The 20,048-nt window shown below is 33.7% G+C and overlaps 1 protein-coding gene and 1 long non-coding RNA gene across 29 annotated transcripts; one reads left to right on the top strand and one right to left on the bottom strand.

The window, feature by feature from the left end:
* The first annotated feature begins 9,009 nt into the window (after window positions 1–9,009).
* Window positions 9,010–14,150, top strand: LOC146916100 (UDP-glucose:glycoprotein glucosyltransferase-like). Of its 27 annotated transcripts, none has more exons than XM_085718264.1 (11): window positions 9,010–9,448; window positions 9,544–9,647; window positions 10,823–11,065; window positions 11,346–11,573; window positions 12,278–12,357; window positions 12,657–12,755; window positions 12,858–13,004; window positions 13,100–13,168; window positions 13,479–13,590; window positions 13,681–13,780; window positions 13,878–14,150. In XM_085718264.1, exons 6-9 carry the CDS (start codon window positions 12,663–12,665, stop codon window positions 13,521–13,523), a joined length of 354 nt encoding a protein of 117 aa, XP_085574390.1. In that variant the 5' UTR covers window positions 9,010–9,448; window positions 9,544–9,647; window positions 10,823–11,065; window positions 11,346–11,573; window positions 12,278–12,357; window positions 12,657–12,662; the 3' UTR covers window positions 13,524–13,590; window positions 13,681–13,780; window positions 13,878–14,150. The 27 variants fall into 27 exon arrangements, 25 of the variants coding, with proteins under 25 accessions (XP_085574390.1, XP_085574389.1, XP_085574396.1 ...); XM_085718263.1 differs by lacking the exon at window positions 10,823–11,065 and adding an exon at window positions 11,652–11,715; XM_085718270.1 differs by lacking the exon at window positions 10,823–11,065 and adding an exon at window positions 11,652–11,715 and having other exon boundaries at window positions 12,278–12,339.
* A 1,440-nt stretch (window positions 14,151–15,590) lies between these two features.
* On the bottom strand, window positions 15,591–18,465 carry LOC146916101 (uncharacterized). 2 transcript variants are annotated; one of them, XR_015013704.1, is made up of 6 exons: window positions 18,081–18,465; window positions 17,597–17,684; window positions 17,238–17,483; window positions 16,519–16,636; window positions 15,986–16,065; window positions 15,591–15,823 (listed from the first exon to the last, which is right to left on the bottom strand). It is a non-coding gene; the product is annotated as an uncharacterized LOC146916101 (long non-coding RNA). The 2 variants fall into 2 exon arrangements; XR_015013705.1 differs by having other exon boundaries at window positions 17,238–17,332; window positions 18,081–18,416.
* Window positions 18,466–20,048: the final 1,583 nt, after the last annotated feature.

The following is a 20,048-nucleotide window of genomic DNA, read 5'->3' on the forward strand; positions in this document are numbered from 1 at the left end:
AAAGAAGAAAAGGAAGCAAGCATTAAGGAGGACCAAGGTTTCTCCTCTTATTGCCAAGAAAGCTGAAGCTGTTACTACTGTGTCATAAGCTATTGAAAAAGCTGTGGAGATTGCTTCTGAACTTTAAGAGAGGGTAATGACAGAAGCATCATAACTTCTTACAATTCCTGGCACTGCTGAAGATGATCAGAAGAGGTCAGCTGGTTGTTCATAACCTTCCACGACAGGTAATGTCTCCACACATTTAGAACCTGTAATACATGAGATATCCAGTAACTCTCCTTCGCCCTCTTCAAAATCTTCATCATCTTCTGATTCTGATGATGATAAACCCATAAGTCTTCTTTTTCGTAAGTCAGTAAAAAGCCATCCAACATCAACCAAGACCAACAAAAAGCCCTCTCAGTCAAGCACTTATGAGCCAGTTGGTCACATAATCAATCAGAAATTAGGAGAAATGACTGAGCAGAGAGACAGAGTCATTGGTACTATCCTCTTCCATCACCCTCAACCTCTTAACATTCAACCCCTCAACATGATTGTACCAGAAAATGTTGAGTCTACCTCAGAAAAAGCCTCTGAGACAACCCCAGAAGCAGATGCTTCTGATAAAGTTGTTTCAGAAGACACCTCACAACAACAACCAGAACCAGAAAAAGCCTCTTCACCCCCTCAACCAGAACCTACAACTTCATCACCCCCAACCGTTCCTGAACATATTGTTCCCGAACAACCAATTACTAAACCCAGTCCTGAACCCATTCCTGAAGCTGCTGCTCCTGAACATCATGTTCCTGAGCCAACCCCTTCTTCCATCACTCCTTTACCCGTACAAGTTGTCAAGATCACTCACTACAATGGTGCGTGTGATATGGACACTGACTCTAAGGATGATCAAGATGATCATTCCTCTGATATGATTGTTGACAACTGTGCTGACCAATCATCAACCAGCCAACCCTCAACTACAAATGATCAACCACCTAACCTAACCATTGTACACATTGCCCCTCCTAAACCTTCAAAACATCCTTCACCACCCACCATTTTCCTAGACTCTCGTGTATTACAAGATGTGTGGGAGGATATTACTTCTGAAGTGCATAGACTGATCAAAAGCAGAAGTGACTTGGGTCACAAAATCAGTTATCAGAAGCAATGGAGGTGGATCAAGGAAAGGGTCATCAATCTCATCTCAACTCTGCATGATTCATGACTACAAGCTCAAGAGGAGGCCAAGCAGAAGTTGGAAAACTGGATCAATGGGATTGATGAGGACATGGATGACATAGAAGTCCTTGGAACCTGGGTGAAGCATCCTATGAGCATCAGAGGAAGAAATCCTGAAGATTTTCTTCCCAATTACATTCATCCCAAGGATCTGGACTTATCTTACCTTTCCAAGATCAACTTGAAGAATGTTGCACCTGACCTGGCTCTAGTTCAGGAAAACCAGGTGCTGAAGAAAAGAAATGAAGAGCTGGAACAGAAGCTACAAGAGCAGGATCAGAAGCTGGTAGAACTTCAAGCTGAAATGAAGAAGAACAAGTCAGATATGGATCAGAAATATGCAGAAACTCAAGAGATTCTGAAGAAGATTCTAGAGAGCCAAAATAAGCCAAACCCTTAGTTGCACACCTTTAGCTTGTTTTTGATTCTTTATGCTTCTAATGTACTTTGATCATTTCTGCTTCTGACGTAGTTTTAACTTCTGACTTTACATGCTTCTGAACTTGTTTAGCTTCTGAATTCTATAACTGTTTATATTACGTATATTAGTTTTGCTCTGATTAGCAACTTAGAAGATGGTTATATGCGTTATTTATTTGATTTATATGCTCTGAACCTATATCCTATGTTTCATTTTTTTTAATTCTTTTTGCTAATGACAAAAGGGGGAGTATATGTGATAGTATTTAAAGGCTCTGAGCCCCATTAATAATATTTGAAAATTTTGAAAAATCTCTATCTTTTTGACGTGTATCAAAAAGGGGGAGTATCAAATTTCAAATAAAATTAATTGAACCATTCTTCTTATAAATATGTCAATTCTTTCAATTTTTTTTAAAAAGCTCTGATATTATTGTGCAAAAAATGAATTTAATTAACCTGGATAGAACTTAGGGGGAGCTTACAAACCTCACCTTAAAGACTATCAGACTCAGGGGGAGTTAGAGTTTACAAACCTCAGACCCTGAGCTTACAAACCTCAGACTCTGAGCTTACAAACCTCAGAACCCCCAAAGTCAACTCGTTAATTAGATTAACAACAATTGATCAATTTTAAATACTATTGTTTGTCATCATCAAAAAGGGGGAGATTGTTGGGACAAAATGTGTTTAACAATGAACCTTAAAGAGTTTTGATGATAACACGGTATTAAAAATTGTAAATTGGACTAGCTAATATTTGTTCAAGTGTACAGGACCATAGTTAAAAAAAGTTACATCATTTATTGGTTCTGAATGAGCAAATAAAGAGCAAAAGAAATCAACGAAATTGAAGCTTAGGCGCTCCTGAAGGCAATACGCTCCTGAAGATGGAAAGCGCTCCTGAAGTCTAGCTGCTCCTGAAGTTTAGCTGCTCCTGAAGAAGGAAAGCGCTTCTGAAGTCTAGCTGCTCCTGAAGAGAGAATAGCGCTCCTGAAGAATAATGCTCCTGAAGACTAGTGATCCATATCATCATCAGAAGCTACATTATCAGAAGCTGCCTCATCAGAAGTCATTTCACCAGAAGCTGAAGATCAACTGGATTTGCAAAATTCAAGGATTCAAGAGTTGTTTCAAGGATCGAAATTCATCAAAGGACAATAAAAGATTAGTGGAATTTTGCAACGGTCATTTCAAAGGTGTTTGAAGGCATGTGCATGCAATTTGGACGAAAGCGTTGACATTGTACTATTGTACGAACTGTACAATCACCTTCTCCACTACTCTGTTTTGTGTCCACACTACGAGACAAGAAAATAGCTCCAGAATACGGCTTCGCCTGCAAACAAGTTCCTTTGGATAAGGAATGGATTTCAAATTTGTTCTTCATAGGACAACAACTAAATCAGACAAAAGATTATTGGTGAAAGATCAAGCTTCAACAACGACTCTTTGATGTGCTGGCAATTTCACAACGTCTCTTTCACACCTCTATATAAAGGAGTGAAGACTTAAAGTTTTGGTAATGCTGAACGAAAGACTCACAACATTTTTACAAGTGCCAAACCTCTGCTGAAATTGTTCTGCATTCACTTAGAATTTCTGTGTCTTAAAGTTTCATCTTAGAAATTCTTAAGTTATTGAGTCTGTATCTGATTTGTATTGTGAGCACCTCTGATTGTATATCAAGTGTTCAACCTTAAACAATTTTCTGTGTAATTTTGTTTAGTTAGAAGTCTCTTGCAGTTGTGCTTGAGCAGGGAAGTCTCTTGATTGTGTTCTTGAGCATAGGAATTCTCTTGCAGTTGTGCCTGAGCAAAGGAAGTCTCTTGCTTGTGTGCTTGAGCAATTGTAATCAGATATTACTCTTAGTGAAATCTCCTTGGAAGTGCAAGGGGGACTGGACTACTTCCGGATTGTGGAAGGAACCAGTATAATTGCTTTGTGTTGTTCTTCTTCTCTCTCTCTCTCTCTCTCTCTCTCTCTGTTTTATTTCGCTGCGTTCAGATTCTGATTATCACTTCAGAAGCTGTTTCACTTAGCTTCTGATCTGTGTGCTCAGTTTTTAGGAGAAACGAAGAATTTTTCAAAACACAATTCAACCCCCCCTTCTTGAGTTTTTCTCACCTTCATCTCTAAGTATTGAAATGCCTAATACCAAAGAGGTGTCCCCTGGATCTTTCATCACTAACTTTTGTTAGAGATTTCCTTGGTTTCACATAAAAAACATATATCATTGTTGACTAAATATAATAAAATAGACATATTAAACTAGGAATATAAACTTACTCCCACTGAACTTGCTAAATCCACAATTCTCCATAATATTATCTCAAACCCAAATGAGACAATTACTTTGTGAGAATTTGTGGTAACACTAATGAGACAAATTTCTTAACTTAACTTATAAGTGGATTTCATGACTTTTCAAACCATTTATTTTGTATCAATTGACACAAATTTTTTATTCAACTGCACCATATTGTATCATTAATGTCACCATTAAGAAACACTATATTGAAATCCATCTTATGCAGCTCCAAAATTATAATAAGCAAACTAGTATCATGACTGTCATAATAGAGTCTTTCAAATATATTAAATAGAATTTCTCTTATCAGTCAATTCTTTATGACACTAGATGCCCTATTTCTTGAGGGTGTTGAGTTTGATCTATATGAATTAATTTCATAACTTGATAGAGAGTAAGAACAATAATGTTCTTATGAGGTTCCAAATACACTATAACAATAGTAACTATATGAATTAGTTTAGAACTAATTCTTCCTCGTTTAGTTTTGTTCCATTACCATATCTCTCCCCCAAACTCAATATCCTCAAGAAAACTTAACAATTTATGTCTCAAAATTTCCTTAATTTGTGGGACGAAAACTTATGTATTTAAAACCTTAAACAATATAGAATGTCTCAAGTCATAAATGAATTGACTTCAATATTTGAACTTAAAAGACACATTGAATCATCATAAAATAAAAAATTTAAAATATCTTGATTCATTCAAAGGGAAATTAAAACAAAAATCAATCCAAGTAATGATTCACCAAATTGTCTTTTAAATACAAAAATAATCCATTAATGACAATCTAAAAAACAGTTCAAAAAAATGAATAAAGAAAATCTTTATCGACTTTGTCCATTCCAAATTGATATATCTTTCAACATCATTGCACATAAGTCAGTCAAGACTATTTTTCTTTGTTTGCCCTTTTTTTTTTATTGAGGTATTTTCCGAATGAGCACTATTTTATTTTCTCTTGCTTCAATTTTTCCTTATTTGCACACTTTATGAATTGATCATTTAAATGATCATTTTTAACTGAAACAGTTATAAACTTAATTGTGCAAAGATAATACTAAATACTGAATTCTTGGACAAGTCATATGATATGATAGTCGAAATTACTGAATTTTCGAACAATTCATATCAGATGATAGTCGAAATTTTAGGGTCTTAGCAAGATTAAATGTTTACATAATATGCTCCTAACATTTTCTTTTCTTAATAAACTTAATGAAATACCCACTCTCCAATGAGAGCTTGTCTTTCTCTATATTGCTTTAAAAGCACCTTATTTTAAGCAAAGAAAATATGACAAAAATTTTGTCATCTTAAATAACACCTCTAATACATATGATATTTTGGCTTTATGATCTCACATGACCTAAGAGATTTGGTGTATACTCACTTGTCAAACTTGATTCTCACATTAGGTGCTAAACTTGATTCACCACCCTTATCTAAGGTCTAGATCCAAGAACAATATTAATATTATTCTTTAATTCCTAAAGGAATTTTTAAGAGTTAATATTTAACTCAAATTAACAGATACATAAACTATATTAGTTTAAAGAGAACAAGAGTAGTAAAAGCACTCACCAAAATACCTAGTGCACCATCAATACCAAGTCTTTAAACAATAATATCAATTGCTAGTGGTATTTTACAGCAATGATCAAACAATGACAATTTACTTTGACAAAGAATAAATTCTTATAATTTTCATATGTTTATCATAATATATGTGAATGTAAACTCTTAAATATGTAAATAAATTTACACTTGCACAACATTATCACACATGTCAGTAAAATATTAAAGAAACGTGCTTCTTTATTTGTAAATAAAAGACCTTAACAAGATGCCACATGGATTGCTAAGAATTAACTGCAAGCGGTAATGTAATGATCAAACATTGGTGATAAGTCCTGTCAAATAATAGTCACCTTTGGGCATCCTATTATCCACATGGATAATTACGTTATAATCACCACATATTTACCATCACAGATATGTAACTATCCGGCCAAGTTGTGCCTTCCTTAGGGCCGACGACAAATCACATAAATAATTACACACTACATCTTTTGTAACTTGAGTTGAGTCGAATCTACGCAACATGGGTTACTTGGGCAACATTATTGTTTCAACCGTCTCAACCGCAATTACTAGATAACCTTACCATATATTAAATGAGGTGATAAATCCTTTCAAAAAATAGTCACCTTCCGGTATCCTATTATTCACATGGAAAATTACTTTATAATCAACACACATTTATTATCTCATGCATGCAACTATCCGGCCAAGTTGTGCCTTCCTTAAGGCCGACGACAACCGGCATGAATAATTCCATACTACGTCTTTTGTAAGTTCAGCTGAATCAAATCTACACAACACAGGTTACTTTGGCAACATGTTGTTTCAACCAAAAAAACCCCAATTACTAGACATTTCACAGTAAATTAAACGGGAATGGTCTGAAATTTACAAGGCACTACTGCCATAATGTGGGCCGAATTAGTTCTTTATGTCGTTGTGTAACTATTAGTCCACTCAGTAACCCTTAAGTGTGAAGACAAATTCACAAGAATTATAAAGAAGATGCAAGTTAAAAACCACACCAATGTGTGTATGACAATACATTTACAGATATCACGTAAAAGCAACAACAAGAACCATAGCATGAAATATATCCAAAATGCATGATTAAAACTATATTATTGTAGACAACTTGATAACAGATAAACTCAAATATGATAATCATGCTATAACCAAATGTTCAATTTTAAGTCAAATAAAAATCGAAACTTTTCATGATCAAAAATATTATTGGAGAAAACTTAATAATAATAAACTCAAATATGGTAATCAGGCTATAACCAAATATTCAATTTCAAATCAAATGAAAATTGAATCTTTATATCCCAAAAAATATTCATGCCACAATTGATTCACATACCAAATAATTCTTTAAATAATGAATAATTCTAGACTAAATTATTTTCTAAATAAGGAAACAAACTTTATATGTTTATAAATAAACAAACAAAACTAGAAATAATATTTTTCAAATTAAAGAATTCAATCCTTACCCTTTGTACTACCATATTATACCACAATATTTTTAGATTCATAATTAAAAGACAACAAATCTTCCACAAGTATATATAATAACCAAATATATATATATATATATATATATATATATATATATATATATATATATATATAACAAAACTTAATTTATAAAAAATAATCGGTGTAAATATATATTTCCAAATATGAACCTTATTATCACAAATATAATAATTACGAGAATTATAATCCTTATAAAACTAATTTTATCCTTATATTATAATTCTCAAATGACAATATTAATTATCAATGTGATATCAAAATATATTTCTCTACGAGAATTATAATCCTTATAAAACTAAGTTTATCCTTATATTATAATTCTCAAATGACAATATTAATTATCAATGTGATATCAAAATATAGTTAGTGAAATATATATTAGAATTAAATTAATTTCTTTCGAAACAAATCACAAAAGACAACTTTTAAATCAAAAAATAGAAATTAAAAGTGTCTCAAATTTACTAAAGCAAGACACTTATGCACAAAATCGGCATTAAAATATTTTACGGCAACAAAAAAAATATTTTTCCCAATCCAAATTCAACCATGATACCCAAAAAAAAAAAGTTTGGCCAAAATAAAATAAGAATTGAACCAGAATTCAATTGATTATTTCCGAACATTAACGAATATTCCAAATTAAAATGATGGTGTTCATAAACTAGAACCAAATTCAAACATGTGTCATTCAAAAAAGTTAGACAAATTATGGTTATGATACATGTTGATCATGGAACGAAACAGTACATGCCACATTTTAAACCAATTAAGAATCAATAGTGATGATAAACAACCAAAAGAAAATCGATTAATGTAACAAACATATGAATCGCAAGAGTGGTTGAGTACTATCGGTGTCAAATATCATGACAAATTGGATTAACATTGCCGGAAAAAAAAATCACAATGATTCAACGAATCAGATTAAATTTTTTTTTCTTCGAAAACAAAGAATTAACAATGATTCCACGAAGGGCATCCCAAATTCAATAATTAAGAGTGCATAACGAATCGGTAAAAAAATTATCGAAATCCCCAGATTCAACAATAGAGTTCATGCGAGTGAAAACCTGTAACACCCATACTAGACGTATCTAGAAAATCTAGCACGTGTGTTGAATTTAGTACTGGATACATTAAAAATTTACAACATAAAAACCTCGAATGAATTTATATACAACAACACGCGTTCGTACAATATCAATACATCATATCTTGTTAACTTAAGATAAATACATCCTTGAAATCCATATTCTCCATGCTGCGGGTACGAACGAACTCTTGCTGAAAAATCCATCTGGCTACCACCTTGACGCCCAACCTGATATCTGAAGTTAAGAACCCATCTTCGAAGTAAATCATGCTATCATGAGAGAGAAGCAACTGTTGAGTGAGGTGTAATGAGATTCATACCCTTGTACCATTCACCATTTTGAACAAAATAAACGATTTTTACCAAATGCAAACAAAATAAGCAAAACGAAATCATGAACAGAATGAGGAACAAAACAAAATGGTGTACTCTGTTTTCATTTTATCAAGAAGTGTCATTCCAAAATGTTTATTCGGAAAGGAAGAATCAAACAACTTTAGGCATGGTTTTTACCATTTTATCAAGAAGTGTAATTCCAAAATGTTTTTGGCCTAGAGCTGCCAATTGGAGCATTCATATATTGAGCAAGAGTCCTACACTTGCTGTTCAAATCATGAAACTACATTCACTACAAGAAAATCTTCAATTTGCGACACTTCATCTGCGACCCTTACCTTAAAACTGCCTCAAAGTATACATTTGCGACAGTTTCTGCGACCCTTGTGCCCAACTGCCGCAGGTTTGAGAAATATTGCGACCCTTACCAAACAGCCGCAGGTTTTGAGATATATAACATTCACACCCACTCTTTCCCAATTTTTTTACTCCCCCTTTTTCAATTTCAATCTCCCGGCTCCCAAATTTCAAACCCTAAAACCTCCACAAAATCGTTCTCTTCCAGTGTTAACCTAATAGATCTCGAAATCGTTCCAGCCAAATCATAAACATTCACAAATCTTCCCAAAATCTCAATGGTTCCCGTAGTTCCCAATCATAACACAATCGATCCAAAACTCTATCAAGGTTCCCATCGTTCCCAATCTGTGAAGGTTTGCTGCTTCACTCTCCCTCAAGATGGATCCCAAATTCTGTTCTCAATCGTTTGCTGATTCGTTCAAAATCTGTGAAGGTTTTGTGCTCGATCTCGCTCAAGATTGTTTTATGATTGCTGCTTCGCTACCGTTCCGTTATTGCAGTTCCAATCGTCTCGGATCTCGCCGTTTGCAGCTTCGCTTGCTCCTTTTCTCTCTCAAAGGGATCAGGTGCTCTCTCTCTCTCTCTCCCTCTCTGTGTGTGTGTTTACCTGTTATGTTTGCTTGTACTCATTTGTTTTTCTTGGATCCTTTGAGCTGTTTAGGTCAATTTGGTTATCAACTATGATCTTCCCCTCAAGTACACTCGTGCCCGTGAACCTGAGCCTGATTGTGAGGTGTATTGGCACAGGGTTGGAAGGGCGCAAGGGTAAGTTTTAAAACTGTAGCATAATGGAATTCAAATTTATTTGTTGAGCAATTTTGCAATTATACTGTTGTGTGAATTGTACTGTTGGCTATTCTTTGTACTGCTCTCAGTCCCTGTTGTGTGAATTGTACTAACTTGTGTCCGCTCAAGACGCACAAATGCTAGTGATTAATAAAAGAATACATCCAAAGCGGTCGCCGCTTACAGGCGATATGTCCGAAAAAAACCGGATGAACAAACCAAGCGTAATGGAAAATCAATGTCTTGAATTGTGTTGTTGTGTTGTAGCAAATATATATATTTGTTAAGCAATTTTGCAATTGAGTATAAGGCTAAACTCATTGTATATGTTTGTCAAACCCGGCACAAGGCGTGTTAAATGGGAAGGCAAAGATACAACAAACAGGCCGAAACAGAAGCTGCAACACCAGCTTACAGCTGCTGTCATGCAGCCATCTGTCACACCCAAACAGCCCAAAAACAAAGCCGAACAAGCCCCTAAAACCAAACCCATCGCGACACTAACAAACCAAGGAGGGAGCAGCCTACAGGGACATATCCCAGCTGCTGTACCAGCAGCCACCAGCACCAAAATTGACGCCAAAACAGTCCCAAAAATTAACATACCAGCTGCGGAAAAAATTATACGACATACATAATACACAGCAGAAAATAGACAGCAGAAAATGCAATTATATAACATACATACACAGCAGAAATTTGACCGCAGAAAATGCAATTATATAACATACATACACAGCAAAAATTTGGGCGCAAGGGTAAGTTTTCAAACTGTGCTTGTTCTATGGCTCATTTAAAATTCAGCATGCTTATGCAAAAGATTATTTTACTCACGTAGTAGAATTTTATTCATATCTTTCAAATATATTAATAATCATGAGAGTAAACTTTGACCCCAAAAATTTAGGTGGTATTATTTTCCTAAGAAAAAGTGTTGTTGCCACCATGTTTCATAAATTATATTATTTCTGTAATTGGACTAGTATGTCATACTTGACTATGTGGATAGTGAATGTTTTTCCAGATTAGACATGGTCTACACAAGAAAGTGTAAAATTCGGTTGTGTATAATCATTATTTTTGTGAGCTTCATTGTCATGTTCCACCCACCTAATTTAGTTGATTTTTTGCACTTTCAATTAATTCGGTTCTAGGTATAAACCACTTATGATTCTGCTCACGCTTCAGAATCATAAGAAGTAAGCCCTTAGCCCACTAATGAAGGTTAGTGCATTCTTGTAACAATTCAACTTTTAACATTGTCTAAGTGGAAAAGGGAGGTTGTTGTCGGATTCGTCGTCGTTCAACTCAATCGAAAAAGGGAGGTTGTTGTGGTTGCTGCATGCATGTGTACGACTTCGATCTTACAATTTTCGCCGTTTATTTTGAAAAAAATGGTATTTGATTTATTAGTTTTGTTTTCAAAAAATTTCATTTTTAGTTTACTCTTTACTTGTTATATTTTAGGGGTTTTTTGAGTTTTTAATTTTTTTGTAATTAGATGTTTGTTGTTGCAATGTTGGTCTTTATTGATATGATATTATTAGTGTGAATTTGCTTTATTCCGTTAATTGTTAGCTATACCTGTCAATTGGTGAATTTAACATGGTTTTGATTCTAAGGTAACTGATAGTGTTCTTGGCTTTGTGTTGCCTGCTTTGTTTCATTGTATGTTAGGCCCAACTATACTGCTTTTGTTCTCAATTATATTAAAGAGATGGTTCTTGAATTTATGACCAAGAGCAAGGCCACAATGAATGGTGATAACTCGGTGAATAACAAATATGTGGCTGGCAAAGTTCGTGCTCAATATTCTGAAAAAGAAGATAAAGAAATACCCTGTTCTTGAATGAAGAAGGTGGGATTACCAACCTTTGAGGGCAATGACCCAATACTAGCAGAGCAGTAGGTCATCTTCCTAACACAACAGATTTATCTGCTGACTTCTAAATTGGCACTACTAATAATTATATTGTTTTGTAGTGTATAGCATTCACATGCATGTTAAGAGACTATAATCACTAATTTGTGGCTGTCATAACCTAAGGTGAAAACTTACACCCTCATAATTAAACGATATGAAGAGTTGAGTTTCATTACAATACATTCAAAGGATGTTGAAACAATCCTTAAGTTTACATTACATATGTTATTATAGTGTTTTGAGGTGCTATATAGTGAGAAGGCCATTTTGGTGTTTTGAGGTCAGAATTGGTTTGTTATCTCAGCTGGGTTTGCTTTTGAAATTGGTAGTTTGGTGGGAGTTCTGTAACATTATTGCTACTAGTATATATACCATACATAGAGGCTAGTGAGTTTCTATAACATTATTGCTTTTGAAATATGGTTTCTGTAACATTATTGCTGAATAACAAATGAATTCATACTTATAACTTGCAATGGAAAGAAGCTAGTTTATAACTTGCAATGGAAAGAAGCTAGTGAGTTTCTATATGTTGAGTGTGTTGAACTGTTAAACTTTTCTTGTCTTCTTATAATTTGCAATCGAAAAAAAATAGTGAGTTTCTATATGTTAAGTTGGTTTCACTGTTAAAGCACAATTGACTTTCATATGTATCTGCGTTCTAAGTCTCAATCTCTCTTTTCAGTGCTTCACAATGGATGACAAGAGAACTAAGGCTGTAACAGAGGCTTTTGCAAGGCTTTACAGGTTAGACCGTATCTATAGGTGAGGTGGATAAGGCAGTATGTATTGTCAATATGTATTGTTTTCCATATTTTTCTGAGGTGCATAATAGTCATGGATGCTGATTCCAATTTTAAATTTATAGTTATGCTCATACACGATTTTATAGAAATTCTTGATTGTATCCGAACAAGGTTTAATCAATGCATTATTATTGGAAACAATATAGTGTACCTAATAAGTATAAGTATTGACTAATAATACTTGATTCTCAAACTAGGCAATATTATTTTCAAAATATCTATCTATAATTTTTCATCTGAACGTAGTTTTTTTTTTAGATCTTGATGCCAGTCTTCCCTGGGCAGCTACGACAAATCCGTAAAAATCTTTTCCATGCTGTTTTTGTTCTTGATCCAGCAACAACTTGTGGTCTTGAGGCAAGTTTATTTCCCCAAGACTAACATTTTCATGCTTATACTTAGTAATTATTTCTTACTGAAATCTTTCATGACATAGCTTATTGTTTGAAAACCTTGCAGTCCATTGATATGATCATGTCATTGTACGAGAATAGTTTTCCTGTGAGATTTGGAGTTGTACTGTATTCTTCAAAGTACATTACGCAGTTAGAGGATCATTTTACCAAAGAGGATGGAGATAAATTTGCGGGCGACATATCTGATATGGTAATCTTCACCTTAACATTTTAATACACGAACATTTTTTAGGAGAGTTTTCTGGCAAGATTGTGATACACTGTTTTTGTCATTTCACTTTTCAGATTATACGTCTCTTCAGCTATATCAAGGGGAACTATGGTATTGAAATGGCTTTCAAGTTTTTGAGCAATGTATGGAATCATTTTCAGTATAAGTTATCTTCTGTTGACAGTGTTTCTACAACCTTGTTTTGCTGCTTTTATTTAGATTAAAAAACCAACAAATTATACACAAGATCAATATGACTTAGGGCCTGTTTGGATCGACTTATCTTTGAGATTATGAAAAATAGCTTATGCAAATAAAAAAGCTTTTATGTTAATTCATTAGTTCTCACTAACAATAATTGTATCCTGTTTAACTATTAATCTTCTTTATGTGCTCAACTTGTGTCTCAAGTTCTAAACTTCTGTTCTTACTTTAATCAATTGATTTTACCAGGAGGCTCTAATGAATGCCTTGAATGATGAGACTCAGAGAATATAGGAACAAGTGTATTTTGGACAAATAAAATCTCACACTGATGTATTGGACAAATTCCTATCAGAAGCTGGTATTCAACGCTATAATCCTCGGGTATGATATTTTAAAAATTTATATTCTATAGTATGTTGTGTGGCTAACTGCTTTCTGTTTGATATAGATTATTTCTGATAACAAACCAAAGTTCATATCTCTTTCGATGTTTACTTTTGGAGAGGCATCTATACTAAACCGCATTAACTACTTACACTCGTCTGGAAGTAAGTTGTTGATATGTTAGAATAAATAGGTGTTCTTTCCTAATTCCTACACACTGGTCTTTTGTCTTATCATTTGGACTGTTTTTATCCAATACAGCCATGGACGATTTGAAGCCTGTGACACATCTTCTTGCTGTTGACATCACTTCAGGAAGTGGGATTAAGTTATTCCACCAAGGCATAAATTATCTGGTTAAATACTACTTTGCACTTCTGTTGAATATTATTCTTCCTTTTAGGCTGGTGCCTGTCATGAGTTGGAGTGTTGGACCTACTTATTCAGGACTGCTATTTTTTTTTATTTGTACATTATGCTACAGATATTACTCTTGAAAGAATTATATGAATGAAATTTTGATATTTTTAGTTATATATTTCAGTAATTTAAGTATTTAATAATATATTTATTTAAATTGGCAACAAAAACTGCCCCATTCAATTTTATTTTTTTTTTAAAAAACTTAACATTTGCGACTGTTGGTGAAGGGTCGCAAGCCCCTTTTTTTTTAAAAAAAACTTGACATTTGCGACTGTTCTTGAAGGGTCGGAAGCCCCTTTTTTCAAAAAAAACTTAACATCTGCGACTGTTGGTGAAGGGTCGCAAGCCTCTTCAAATCTTTTGAAAACTCTTCATTTGCGACTGTTAGCAACTGTCGCAGCGCCTTTTGCGGCTGTTGGTGCGTCTGTTCCACGAAGGGTCGCAAAACACAGTTGCGACCCCAACAAATGTGACTGTTGGGGAACAGTCGCAAATGTACATTTGCGACCCTTCTAACAGTCGCAATCAGCGTTTTTAAAAGTCGCAAAATGCAGTTTTTCTTGTAGTGATTTGGCTGCATTGCATATGCCCACATTCCAAACCAAACAAGAAATCTTGATGACAAGATAGAAAAATGAATTTTTGACAAGTAGAAACATGAAACCTCATCTTTTGACTGATCGCAAGCAACAAGAAAAATTCATTTTGTTTTGTTCCTCATTCTGTTCATGGTTTCGTTTTGCTTATTTTGTTTGCATTTGGTAAAAGTCGTTTATTTTGTGCAAAATGGTGAATGGTGTAATCTGCTTTAACTTTCCCGATATGTTGTTTATGATTTTGCCATTAAATATTTTGTTAGGCCTCTAGTCTCTGCCTTGAAACTTAATAGCCTTACTCACTTGTGATCAAGTATTTTGTCAGGCATTTAGGATTTGTCTTTATCAAAATCGCAATCGTATATTAATACACTGCGAGTGTACGACTATGTCAGTTTTAGTATAAAGAGTTGTCAAATCCATATAGATCAATTCACAAGTACCGCTATCTATCGTTTCTTTGTTTATGTAAGGCTAGTCTAAAGACAATTTGTTTTGCGCATAAAAATAAAATAATGAATACAATTTAATAACTACTAGAAAAATTGAATATGGAGACGGGCAAAATCTGTCTCTAAATCATGGAATTTCCGTCACTAAACAGTTTAGAGATGGATTTAGAGACGGATCATGTTTCGTTGTTAATTTCCTCGTCTCTAATATTTTAGAGACGGATTTTAGCTTCCGTCTCCCTTTAGAGACTGGGTTTTTCCGTCACTGTTAAATAACACCCGTCACTAACAGATGATGATGAATAAAAAGTCCCTCAGTGTTGTTCCGTCTCTAACAAATAAAACTCCGTCTCTGTAGAGACAGACCAAAAATTCCGTGACTAACATTAACATTTTTTTTAAAAAAAAAAAAACTGCATTTAAAAATTCCACCGACAATAAAGTTAGTATTCCTTGTTTATCCTCTTCACGGTCATATTCTACAGCAATTTTTCAATCATTAATTTGTTTACTATATCTAACTCACAAATTAAAATTTCAATCAACACTAATATTACAATATTAACATAAAAATACATGTCATTCTTTCTTACAACAAAACACCAACAAATGCACAACTACATTATATCAAAATTTTAAAGTTGTCTAAAATCTAAAGTAACAAGTTTGTACTTGACAAAGCTGGTACCTCTGTTTCATATGATAAACTTAATTTTCCTGCTTGGTGCATTAGTCCCTGAAAATTATAGAGATGATGTTTAGTACCTAAAGTCTAAACAGAAGCCAAATAGAACATTGTAACAAAATCATCAAAATACAAGATATGAAGTTATTAGCCACATCATACTTAAATTGAGAATTACACATGAAACAAAATACAAGTCTGATGGGATCTTACAGAATCATAAACCTTGACATTTGTTAGCTAGCCATATCATATTTAACTTGAGAGTTACGCATATGAAACGAAGTGCAAGTCTGCAACAATTGAAGGAAAAATTGGTATGGATTTTCATCATCATCAATTAAAATCAGAAAACTATGAAACAGGAGCACTCCATAATGATTCAAACATAACAATTTTAATAGACTCGAGCAGCCCACAATCACATGAGCTATAACAACAAACTCAAACAGGGATTTTCAAAGTGGTTCAGGTGCAAATTTACACAAAAAAGATCCAAACTATAAAATATCATGGTTGTAGTAGTTAGAACGATAATAAATTATAATACAAGTTAATACTATGAGTGTGTAAAATAACTCCTCTTGTATTGGTTAGTGTTTTGGCCCAACTCAATGAGGATAAATGCTGCTATTATATCAAGTAAGAATGTGAATTTCACATGACTCATAAAGTTATTGTGCTGAAATAAGACTTACATATTCGGTAAGAAAATCAAATACATATGAAATTAGATAGATATGCACCTAGTACAATATTTGGTTCTCTGAACCAACACAAATAGAGGCGATGATAAAAGACTGGCATTCTCAAATAGCGGTAACTTGCACCGAGCAAACCCTTAGTTATCTTCAAGTACAATACCTGAAACAGAAAAGAAAGAAATAAGCTATTAAAAGAATAAATTATCTCAAGAAAATGAGAACTAATTGTATCATCTTATCCCTGTTTTTAGCCACAACACAAGGACACTCTGTTACTCGGCAATACACAACTAAACAAGGATAGATTGGAGCAAATAATAGAGCAGAAAACCTCAAGTGTAATCAATTTATGAACAATAATGAACATATCTCTTAAGTGTAATCATGTAAAATAATGAACATATCCACTATGTTTAAGTGGGTAGATTTTCAACTCCATAAAGTATTTTGCTAAGTTTAATCATACATGTTTTAATGCATAATTTAGAAAGTAGAATAGGCTATTAAAGGTAATCTCAAAAATTGAGAAAAAATTCAACTATTCCTACTTCCTAAAAGTACAACTATCATATAAAATTAGATAGATATGCACATATCTCTTAAGTGCAATCATGTAAAACTTGCATGAAACTCCAATAATCATAAGGCAAGTGTAAAAGGCAAAAACCTTCTACAAGTGACAACCTACATTAATATAAACAATCTCCTACAATGCTAACATAAAACATTATTACCAAATGATCCTTAAAAAAAACCATTACCAAAGGATGAGTCTTCAAGCTTAACATAATTATAATCCAACAAACAGAGCTCAGCAAGGTAATAGCATAGGAAATCAAATAGCAACTCCAAAAGTCTGCACAAAAGAGATAAAAGTATTAATCAAACCATGAAGTCTCCAAATTTGTGTTATGTTCTATAAATTCTCTTCTCTTCCCTGCTCTGCCACTTCTTTCTGACTTTCCTAGGAGATTGTGGAGCTAGTCAATAAGTTGCAAATGTTGATCCTAAACAAAATAATAAAATCCCAGAGGTAGTAGATTGAATCCACAGGTCCAAAAACCTCACAAAACTCAATTGTAACAACACGTAAAAAAGTTCAGTATAAAAAGAAAGTGACCAGAAAGTTTTTTGAAGCACTACAATGCCCATAAATATATGGGTGGCTCGTCATAGAAAGACATTCTCCATCTACCTCAGCTTCAATTCTGCAACATCAAATTAATTTGATTAAAATGAAGGTAAGTATACCTCTTACCTCTTTAAGAGGTGCAAACATGAGACATTAATAGAATGGAAATTTGATATTGTTTGTGGTAACCATGATACATGCCAACATAGGAACAACAAAATGACTCAATTTCACGACACGGGGATATATCAGATCTCATTGTAACTAGAACCATATCTTCATGTAAGCATCAATAGAAACTAATATTCAAGAAAATCAGAAATTATAGGACTATACCTTGTCTGAATATTTTTGTCAAACACTTGCTGAACAAAAAATATATATATACTAACTTGATGAGCAACGATATAACTTTTTCTCACAAACTAGAAACCAAAAAAATAAAAACATAGCAGAAAAAAGAAACGCATACCTTGTTGGTCTAAGTGTCAAAATTGAGAGGTGAAACAGGTGATATCGTGTCTACCAGTAAGTGAGAAAAAGTAGAAGATGATATCTTGTTGATTAATTTAGGGTTTCGTTGATAACCATGTCCTTGAGCTCCTTGTGAATCAGGTCGAATAATTCAATGTGACAAACACCAGATCCAGGCCTTCTTGTCCTGACGGCGATGAATTTGTTGTTTCCCGATGAGGTTACTGGTGTGAATGCCTGTAGAGCCGATTGGGTTCCTCGTTACAGCTGACAATCGAATCAGAAGAATCTGTTGTGAGATTTGTTACTCGTTTAGTGATTAATGGTCAAAATTGAGAGAGGGGAGGGTTACGGTTTCTAAAGATGAGAGGGATTTCGATTTAGGGAAGGAAGTGTAATTGAAATAAGGGAACTGAGAGAGGGAAAGTAAAATGGGGAAGTGAAATTTGTTTTAAAAAAAAAATAGAGGGATACTGAAAAAGGTGGAGCGCAAATTTCATTTTGTAGGATATTTACTTTAGAGACGGATACTAGACACGGAATACCTTGGAGACGGCTAATTTCCGTGTCTAAAAAATATTTGACTGTTTTTATATTTAGTTGACCAACTAGAGACGGACGTAGAGACAGACGCAGAGACGTAATCATTTTGAGACGGCTTATTCCGTCTCTATACCCGTCATTGTTTCACAAAACTAAAATTCTGTCTCTAACAGTTAAATTCCGTCTTTAATTCCGTCTCTGTTAGAGACAAAACAAATTCCGTCTCTAAATTCCGTCGGTATTTGGGAATTTTCTAGTAGTGAGCTTCTACGATGCAGTCATGAAACTGACTTTTTTGAAAAAGTTAATTTTGATATTAATGTTTGATTCATTTTTAAATTGTTTATTACTGATTAATGATCAATAGTAATTCATCTAGTAATGCTTGCAATATCTTGGGCTTACAGGTACTATTTTATCATTGGAATCTTTAACATGCAAAGAGAGTTGATGATATTATGTGATAGTCTTAAGTGTTACACTTTGTGAGGTGTTATGCTTAAAAAAATGTAGGATAAAATTAGTTTAAGTGTAGTCTTGTTAATCTGATGAATTGATGATACTATGAGCACTGAACTTTTGATACCATTGTACAAACAGTGGGGTGTTACTCACTACATTTTTGATGTTATAGTGTTAACTTCACCAAAAAAATCATTATCATAACTTCACCATAGAATTTTCCTTCTATAATACCAACTAGAGACTGGAATGTAGTTCTTCTCGACCGTTACAAAAACAAAGTACTTTATAATTAATTTAAAAAGCACTTTCATTATGTTTAACAATTAATTTCCGAATTCTCTAGAGTTTGATACATTTTTTCACTCTTTCGATGCAAAATAGATATCACGGAGTTTCTACTTTCGTATTAAACTTTTAATTTGAAAAACTTTAAATTTGAAAATAGGTATCATTGCTACGACGGACCTCACATTCAGACTCAAAGTAAACTAAACTACTCAGACATAATTAAATTATACAGTAAATTTATCTCAGTTGAATTTATATTAACAGTTCGCAACTTTAATTAATTAAGGAAAAGAAAGAAAACAACGACAGTATATCGTCAATTTAGATTAGAATGAGCAGCGAACATCAACTGTTTGATACGTAGCAGCAGTAGAAACATAGGCAGAGACACCACCCAGCTAGCCCCGGCACTCGTCAGGGCTCAATCAATACTTTCTTTACATTAGGTCAAACCCAATAGCTTACTAACCCACTTAAAAAAAAATTGGGCAAACTCAAATATCTAGAAACTCGTCTGACATGATCATGATGAACCATGAAACCCATATACATTCACACATGATGAACCGAGATGAAGATCATGGTGAACCCAGATGAAGATCATTAGGAACACAACAACATTCTGTTGTATCCTCAAGAACACAACAACATTCTGATGATCAGAATGTTC

The sequence above is a fragment of the Medicago sativa genome, chromosome 6, assembly GCF_051527215.1.
Source record: "Medicago sativa cultivar Bolivia chromosome 6, Bolivia_mono, whole genome shotgun sequence".
Taxonomy (NCBI): Eukaryota; Viridiplantae; Streptophyta; class Magnoliopsida; order Fabales; family Fabaceae; genus Medicago; species Medicago sativa.